Source organism: Arachis duranensis, chromosome 8 (genome assembly GCF_000817695.3).
Source record: "Arachis duranensis cultivar V14167 chromosome 8, aradu.V14167.gnm2.J7QH, whole genome shotgun sequence".
NCBI classification, from domain to species: domain Eukaryota; kingdom Viridiplantae; phylum Streptophyta; class Magnoliopsida; order Fabales; family Fabaceae; genus Arachis; species Arachis duranensis.
Window position 1 is genome coordinate 47,371,177 of NC_029779.3, and position 9,481 is coordinate 47,380,657.

Genomic DNA, 9,481 nt, shown 5'->3' on the forward strand with positions numbered 1-9,481 from the left:
AAAAAATTAAAAGAATAATTTTTTTATCTAAAAATTAAATAAAAAATAATATTTAAAAAATAATAAATATTTAAATATAATTAATTTTATGTAAAATTAATAATTAAAACCTATTAATTATTTAACAACTTTTAAGTATTAACTTTATATATTAGAACTAAATTTCTACTTAAAAGATATCTAATTACACTAAAAAAATTAGCTGTCAGTGTCCTGCCATCTAAAATCCTTTGCACCAAAATTGACATTTGGAACGTCGTCACGTCACAAATCACAAAAAAATATTATTATGTTGCAAACTACGCGTAGAAAGCAGCAGTGAAGCACAGCACCCACTCCTCCAACTCCATTACATCTCAAAATGGAAAAGACAATAATCTCCAACAATCACGATAATTCCATAAACTTGAATAAAATAATCCTATCTCTATAACAATGTCTTTCTTTCTTTAAATCTTTCTCCATACATAAACAAAAACAACACAAGCTAAACATATCTTCTTCACGCAGTTGAGACTTGAGTCAACAACTTTTGCATCAGAATATCCGTCACTAATAACATGGAAAAATCTGATGAAGATTTTTATAACCGTCACCACCACCGTCGTGATAATTCCGACATAGAACTCGTCGCCGGTGATAGAGTTCCTCATTCTGGCCCTCTAAGCAAAAGACTGGCAAGAAGAAGTTCCAAGTTGAATAATAATAATAATAATGAAGCTCTTGTTGTTCATGGAAATGATGACGTCATCACTTCAACTTCTTCTTCTTGTAAGCAACAAGTGGATCATGATGATGGAGGAGGACAAGACTACGTTGAAGTCACAATGGACATTCATGGCGGTTCCGTTGCGCTTCACAGCGTCAAAGACGTTTCAGGTAACGACCTTAACGAAGACGACAAGCTTGTTCTTCTCGGTAAAGGAATGGAGAAGAAGAGATCCTTTGGTGCTACTGTCGTTAGAACCGCTTCCATTAAAATGAAGCAGGTTTCTCAAGAACTCAAACGACTCGCTTCGATTTCTTCGAAACAAACAGCACCTTCTTCTTCTTCTGATGCTGCTGCTGCTGCAAGAAGAGGACACTACGATAGGACTAAGTCCGCGGCTTCGAGTGCTCTCAAGGGACTTAAGTTCATCGCTAAGGGTGGCGGCGGCGGCGGTGGTGGTGGTGGTGGTGGCGGTGGCGGTGGTGGTGGTGGTGGTGCAGGGTGGCATGAAGTGGAGAAGCAGTTTGATGTTCTTACTGCTTCAACTGATGGATGGCTTCATCGTTCTCTCTTTGGAAAATGTATAGGTAATAATTGAAATTGAAGAGTTCATAACAAATCTGCACTATTTTTTGTTGTTGCTTTCCAAGTGTTTGTGAAATTGTTTGTGTGTGTGAGTGAAATAAGGATTTGTTCTGAGTAGTTTTCTTTTAGGATGTGTTTGGATAATTATGGTTTGGATTTGTTGAATTGTTTGTATGTAGGAATGAGCAAGGAATCTGAGGCATTTGCTGGTGTGCTTTTTGATTCTTTGGCTAGGAGGAGAGATATTCATGGGGATTCAATTAACAAGGCTCAATTGAAGGACTTTTGGGACCAGATTTCTGACCAGAGTTTTGATTCCAGGCTCAGAACCTTCTTTGACATGTAACTAATTCATTACCTCTTTACTTAATTTTAGAAGTAGGAAAAGAAATTGGTTGCTATTTTCTTTAATTCCCACCATTAAGTATGTTAACCTTCATTTGGAATAATGCAGGGTTGATAAAGATGCCGATGGAAGAATCACCGAGGAAGAAATTAAAGAGGTTTATATGAATTATCTTTTTAAATTCATCAACAGAAAAATTAGAATGAGGATAGTGAAGTAGTTTTATCAACAACCTTTTTTCCTTTCCTAGCTTTGCATTTTGTTCCCATGAGAATAGGAGTTTCCTTGATCACAAATGATCAATTCTGTTTTCAGATCATCTGCCTTAGTGCCACAACAAACAAACTCTCAAACATACAGCTGCAGGCTGAAGAATATGCAGCTTTGATCATGGAAGAACTAGACCCTGAAGAGACAGGATTTATCATGGTATTTACATCATCCTATTTCATATCGTTTTGGTATAAAACTTATCAAAATTAAGTAAAATTAGTCACTATTACAGTTTCACATACAGATAAGTACTAATATTTCAAATCATAAGTAAGAAGTTGATTTATATGTAAGATGATGAGAGGGACTGATTTCACTTGTATTTAGGAAACTAGATCAAATCCATAAGAACAATTTTACAAAGACCAAAATCATAACTAGCTAACTCTAGAAGTGACTAGAAATTTATTTGAAAAGAAAAACAAAAACTCCATATTACTCATGTTAATCTCATTTATTTGGCCAATTGGTGATTATTATTACTGCTTCATCAGCTGGATAGCCTAGAGATGCTCTTATTGCATGGACCAAGTCATTCTACAAGAGGTGATAGCAAGTACCTAAGCCAAATGCTAAGCTTGAAACTGAAGCCTACATACGAAGACAGTGCTGTTAGGAGGTGCTATACAAACACCAAGTACTTCATACAGGACAACTGGCAAAGAACTTGGGTTATGGCACTGTGGATTTGTGTGATGTTAGGTTTATTTGCCTACAAATTCATACACTATAGAAGGAGAAAAGATGTATATCATGTTATGGGGTATTGTGTATGCATGGCCAAAGGTGCAGCTGAGACACTTAAATTGAACATGGCTATTATCTTGTTACCAGTTTGCCGGAACACTATTACTTGGCTGAGGAATAAGAGCAAGCTTGGCATCATGGTTCCTTTTGATGACAACCTTAACTTCCACAAGGTACTATTTTTCACTTGCACCAAATCTTTGTTGGGACTTGTGTGTTTTCACAAGTCAAATTGTCAAAAGGGTATGAAGAATATTTGGAGTGTTTCATGATTTAGAAGTGGCAAATTTGCTTCTCAAGGAACATATTGTTTCTCAAGATTCCCTTGCTGAATAAATGTGTCACCATTTAAATAAAGTTAGTAGTACAAATAAAGTGAGGGTATATATGTTGTTGTTCTTGCAGGTGATAGCTGTGGCAGTAGCAATTGGTGTTGGAATACATGCAATTTTTCATCTTTCTTGCGACTTCCCTCGCCTCCTTCGTGCAAGCCCTCAAAAGTACAAGCCAATGGTACAGTATTTTGGACCTCAACCAAAAAGTTATTGGCATTTTGTGAAAACATGGGAAGGAGTCACAGGGATTATAATGGTTGTTCTAATGGCAATAGCATTCACATTGGCCTCACCTTGGTTCAGGAGAGGCAGGGTTAAGCTTCCTAAACCACTCAACAGTCTAACTGGCTTCAATGCATTTTGGTACTCACATCATCTCTTTGTCATTGTCTATGCCTCGTTGATTGTTCATGGAATCAAACTTTTCATGACCAAAGAGTGGTACGAGAAAACGGTTAGTAACTTCGATCCCTTTTCCTTTGTATAAATTGCACTGACACTTTCCTGAGGTTAAAGTTAAATTATATACAACACTTTATTTTTTTAATGTTTGCATTGACTTTGTTAGTGTTGTGTTTATAAAAGAAATTAATATCACAGGCTCACAGCTTACAATCTATAGAAATTCATTAAAAATTTAAAATATACTATTGGAAATATCAAAACAGAGAAGTATTGTGTGTATTATTGTCTAATGTCAAGACTAGAGAAAAGCCATCGGAATTTACCCTTTTTCTTTTTAGAATAAATTATCATTTTTAATCATAAAGGATTCAAATGCCAACAATTTTAACTATAACAAGCTAAACTAATTCAATATTTAATAAAGATTGAGTTAGTTTGACAAAATTACTTAATGAATTATCCAATTTTAGTTTACATCTTTGTTGGTTATTAGAAATGATAGTTTATTTTTATTTGTTATCTTTTATTTATCTTTTTTACCCTGCAAAATTTGATGTTGTATGAATATGTTTTGTAGACTTGGATGTACTTGGCAATTCCCATGACCATTTATTCATTGGAAAGACTAACTAGAGCACTAAGATCTAGTATCAAACCTGTAAAAATATTAAAGGTGAGTATCAAATCAAATAAATAGAATTCATTTACTCATTATATGAAAGAAACACGTTTGCTAATATTAGCACATAAAATAGTAATTCTTACCACATTTTCACTGATGACTAATTTGAAGGTGGCTGTATACCCTGGGAATGTGTTGGCTCTTCATATGTCAAAGCCTCAGGGATTTAGATATAAGAGTGGACAATACATGTTTGTTAATTGTGCTGCTGTATCACCATTTGAATGGTATGATGAATAATTTGGAGAAACCTAAGTAACTTTTTTGTTATATAGAAATTTTGCTTCTTAGTTTCTTTCATATAACTTTTAGTAGTATTAATATCTAAATTCTTATTATGTTAATTTGTTTATGCTTTTACAGGCATCCATTTTCTATAACATCAGCCCCTGAAGATAACTATCTTAGTGTTCACATTAGAACATTAGGGGATTGGACCAGAAGTCTCAGAACAAAATTTTCAGAGGTGAATTATCCTTCAAGTTAACTTTTGTTGGTAATACTATTTGCATAAGAGTTTCATTAAAATAGTAACAAACAAAATATCACTAGTATATAAATTATTACATTTGCTTCTAGAATTGCAATATCACATCAATTTTATTTTAGTATTATTATTTAGTTATCATTATTATTTTCAAATCCGCGTGCTATCATTGTCTTGTGTACATATGTGGTCTCTTTTTGTCTCCCTCATACATAATTTAATGTTAGTGTATCCTTTTTAAATAAAAAATAAATGAACTGGGTTTCTTGTAATTAAACAATGAATAGATTAATTCTTTGGGTCCTTTCAGGTGTGCCAGCCACCCAACAATGGCAAGAGTGGACTTCTAAGGGCTGAGTGTATGACAGGAGATTGCTGTCCAAGGTCAGCCACATTTTTAATTGGGAAAATTAGAAGAAAAAATGCCAGTTCCATAATGGAAAAAAAAAAATTGCAGTCTCAAAAGTGGACTTTAAAACGATTTAAGGGAAAAAAGGGTTTATATAAGTTTTAAATTCTTGTAAAATTAGCAATCTAAAATTTTTAATCTTATATTTTCTTATTATATTTTGGTCTAAAAATTTGGAAAATAAGTAAATTTGGTTTCTACTATCATTCCATGTACAAATTATTTGGGATATATATATATATACAAAAAATCAACCACTAGAATAAAATACAGTTGAAATACGAAATAATATTAAAAATAAGTTAAATAATACGTATATTTATACATAAATACATAGTGACATAACATTTTTGATATACATATATATACTTGAATAACAAATATATGTGAACTTTTGTGAAACACAGACAAGGACTTGTTTCATTTACTTATAAAAAAATTTGTATCGAAACCCAAAAAATATTAGAGACCAAAATCATAAATCACTAATTTCAGACAGACATTACCACAACATACCTAAGTATAACCAAGCCCCTATATAAAAAAAAAATAAGTATAATCAAGTATGCAGTTTATGGCGTACCAAAACTACTTGGTATGATTTATGAAATTTAAAGAAAACTATAGAAGTATAAATGATCTTATTAATGTTTGTTGACCAAACAACATAAATAGAACTTATTATATATTTGGCCTTTCTGGTTTGGTTGTAAATAAAAAGCACTTGTTGCGGAGATTCCCTTAAATCTTAATAATCAAAGTGACCAAATCTAATAAATGTTAATAATGATTGTTAATGAAAACATGTGGTTAGTTGTTATTCGGATCTTGGAAGGTTGATAAGGACTCCAGTTGAAAATCCTTGCCTGTGTGTGGTAGGTAGTCAAACCAATCAAATTTCTGTATTCATGAAATAGTTGAATCAATCAATGCGTAACTAATTATAATAGAGAAAGCTGTGTAGAAGTAGAACTGTAGCTTGTGATGAAATAGTTGAGTAGATTGACATTTTCTTCTTGAACTACAATCAAGATTTTATAATTGTTTTTATGTGAATTTTTTTTAATTTTTGGATCATAGATTGTATAGTTAGATTTTGATATTTATAAAAGTGTTGTTTTTATTTAAAATGTCATTAAATAAATAATCACACTTTTAAACAAAGTATCTTCGTGAAAAGATGTTTTTGCCATCTTCATTTGAGTAGTTCTCTCTTCTTATTACCTATATATTTGATATCTGCCGACATATTAATACTTTTGCCAAAAAAAAAAACTACACTACTTTATAATAAAATTACAAGAATATTCAATCAATATAAATAGTTATCCATTACAATAATTACTCGTTATAATTTGCCATTGTAATACAATTTTATTTACTCGTAATATAAAGCTATGTAACACTTTCAACACATGAAATCAATATATGTACGTGTGGATATTTTTGTTAAGAATATATAATTGATACTTTGTCAAAATCAAATTCTATTGCCTAAAGACAATCAAGATTATTGATGATAAATTTGGTCACATCATGGTGCAGTACCTTCCCTAAGGTCCTAATTGATGGTCCATATGGAGCCCCAGCACAAGACTACAAACAATATGAAGTGGTTCTATTGGTAGGGTTGGGAATTGGGGCCACCCCTATGATCAGCATACTGAAGGACATAGTGAACAATTATAAGGCCATGGAAGAGGATGAATTAGGGTCCACCATGGAAGAAGGAGGAGTAACATCAAGTGATAACAAATCACCAAAAAGGAGGGGTAATTTGGTAAATTTCAAGACTAGGAGGGCTTACTTCTATTGGGTGACAAGGGAACAAGGTTCATTTGATTGGTTCAAAGGTGTAATGAATGAGGTTGCTGATGCTGATCGTAGAGGAGTGATTGAGTTACATAACTATTGCACTAGTGTTTATGAAGAAGGTGATGCTCGTTCAGCCCTAATTGAAATGCTTCAATCCTTAAACCATGCTAAGAATGGTGTTGACATTGTTTCTGGGACAAGGATTAAGTCTCACTTTGCCAAACCTAATTGGCGAAGTGTTTACAAGCGTATTGCACTAAATCATCCACATGCTCGCATTGGTGAGTTTTCTTTGCAAAATTTATAGAATTTTTATACCTATATTTCTTTATTCTTTGCTTTTTCCAAAATTTTAAAGGAAAAAAAAATTAAAGTTAAAAGAAAACTAAAATCAGAAAAATTAAACAAATCAAAATTTTTCTCCTTATTTTCTAAAGAGTAAATAACAATTTTGACACTTAAAAAAATTTTAAGACAAAATAGACTTCGATTTTTGTTTTTGACAAAATAAATTTTTAAATATCAGTTCTGTCTGACAAAATAGACTAATTATTGATCCATCATTTTAGACATTTAGACTGTTTTATTAAACCGAACTAATATTTTAAAGTTTATTTTATCAAAAATAAAAGTTAAAATCCATTTATCAAAACAAAATTGTGTTGAGTGCTGAAATAATTATTTACTCTTTCCTAAATAAAGTTGCATAGAAAGAAGAATATGTCTAAAAGATTTTTGATAGATATAGAGATTATCTCTAGATGAGATAAGCATGATCATTAGATGACATTAGCAATAAACACATATTATATGATTCTAACAACTTACAACCAAACCTTTTTCCTTCTTTCTTTTATAAACAATGCCTTTTTTCCACAGATGACCATAATTCACATAGAGGCCCATTTAATTAAAGAACATTTATGTTTATGAATCATTGTCTTCCAAAAAGTTGGAGTAATAATGCCTAACATCTGCCTAATAATGTCTGCATCATAACAAAAAGCATAATGTTTCGTGTTTGCAATAATGTATGTAGGGGTTTTCTATTGTGGTCCACCAGCACTAACAAAGGAGCTTCGTCAGCTAGCTTCAGATTTTTCACACAACACAACGACCAAATATGATTTCCATAAGGAGAATTTCTAATATACTGAGAAATTATTGAAGACAAAGGGCAGAAATTTTGGCAGAAATAAGATGGTCCTCTATCAATGCAACCTTGAATATGACACTATATATAATGATATATTAATGTACATTTAATTTGTTGATTATAATTTGAGGTAGTTCAAGTAGCAATTATTATTATAGGTATATAATTAAGATTAAGAATGGAAAAGCAACCAAGAAGGTTATTGTTTGCTAACAAGGTTAGGGTTTTGTGAGTTACAAAAATTAGTAAATAATTAACTCGTCTTGTGTGGTTTCTCTCTTGAAAGATCTTTTAAAATTATTTATGTTCCATGTATTTTTAGTTTAATTTCAGCTCCTATAAAATTTTTATATATTATTTTTTCTGAGTTAAATTTTAATTTGACTCCTGAAATTTAGTCCGATACTCATAATGACCTTCACAATTTCGTTGGTCCTAATTAGAACCTCAAATTTACAATCGTGACTCCGGCTTGTCCTTGCGATTATCTCCGTCATCTAACACAATTGCATAACACGGTGGATACTACTTAAACGTCGGCGCATTGTTTTATGCCCAAACCCTTTGAAAACCACATCGTTTCAGTTTCTTGTGGGTTAAAACTCTTTTTTTTTTTCACTACGACGATCATAAGTTACAAAACATCAAGAAAACTCTTACACTACGTGGTTTCCAAAGGGTTTGGACATGAAACTAATGCGCCGTCTTTTAAGTAGTGTCCACCATATCATGCAATTGCGTCAGATCAACATTCCGATGACGGAAATAATCGCAAAGACAAACCAGAGCTACGATTACAAATTTGGAAGTTCCAATTGGGTCGGGCCAAATTGAGATTTAACTCCATTTTTTCCCTTTTTTTTGTTGTTTCTATTCCATGTTGTTTTAAATTTTGCTTCTCATCATTTTAATTTGTTGCAAGTTATTCAAACAATTCAAGGACTAATGTATGTTGTTAAGGGATATCCCATTTTCTAACGAACATTTATTTATTTTTTAGCTTCATTAGCAATTTAATTTATTTTAAAAAGATATTTATTATATAATGGAGGGATTATTATTATTATTATTAAAGGGGATGGAACAAAATAACTATCTTCAGTCACATTTTATTTTACCTTATTTGCCATTCCACTTGCTTCGTTGCTTGCATTACCTTTATTATTATTATTATTATTATTATTATTATTATTATTATTATTTTGAAGTGGTATTTATTTCAGAATTTTTTAAATAAATAGTCAGAAATTACACTAATTTTCTTGCTTCTTGATATTGGTTTGACGCAATTTGACACATGCATGCATGCCTTTCTTCAAGTGGCCTTTGGAATAATTGGGAGATAAGTCTCATATTGCCGTCAACTAAGGTCAATTCTAGCTAGAATATGTAAAGTAAATTGATTCTCGTACAAAATTATATTTTGGGAATAGTTTTATTGGATAATTATATCAAGCATTTTGAATAGTTTTGTTTATTAAAATAATATTTGCAAATATATACGTGTTTTATTTCTTTAGTAATTAGAATGA

At 31.6% G+C, this 9,481-nt stretch overlaps 1 protein-coding gene across 1 annotated transcript; it reads left to right on the forward strand.

The window, feature by feature from the left end:
• The first annotated feature begins 466 nt into the window (after positions 1 to 466).
• Positions 467 to 8,251, forward strand: LOC107463420 (respiratory burst oxidase homolog protein C). Its single transcript, XM_052252988.1, has 13 exons — positions 467 to 1,158; positions 1,210 to 1,296; positions 1,474 to 1,636; positions 1,749 to 1,797; positions 1,956 to 2,069; positions 2,408 to 2,833; positions 3,066 to 3,449; positions 3,978 to 4,073; positions 4,194 to 4,309; positions 4,446 to 4,548; positions 4,880 to 4,953; positions 6,524 to 7,074; positions 7,833 to 8,251. The coding sequence occupies exons 1-13, from the start codon at positions 561 to 563 to the stop codon at positions 7,940 to 7,942; spliced, it is 2,871 nt and encodes a 956-aa protein (XP_052108948.1). The 5' UTR covers positions 467 to 560; the 3' UTR covers positions 7,943 to 8,251.
• The last annotated feature ends 1,230 nt before the right edge of the window (positions 8,252 to 9,481 follow it).

What these genes read in the sequence shown, in the direction of transcription:
- LOC107463420 (XM_052252988.1), top strand. Translation starts at nt 561, where the DNA reads ATGGAAAAATCTGATGAAGATTTTTATAACCGTCACCACCACCGTCGT. An exon ending in GCTGTATCACCATTTGAATG is followed by an intron (nt 4,310 to 4,445) that starts GTATGATGAATA and finishes ATGCTTTTACAG; the next exon opens with GCATCCATTTTCTATAACAT. An exon ending in TCATCCACATGCTCGCATTG is followed by an intron (nt 7,075 to 7,832) that starts GTGAGTTTTCTT and finishes TAATGTATGTAG; the next exon opens with GGGTTTTCTATTGTGGTCCA.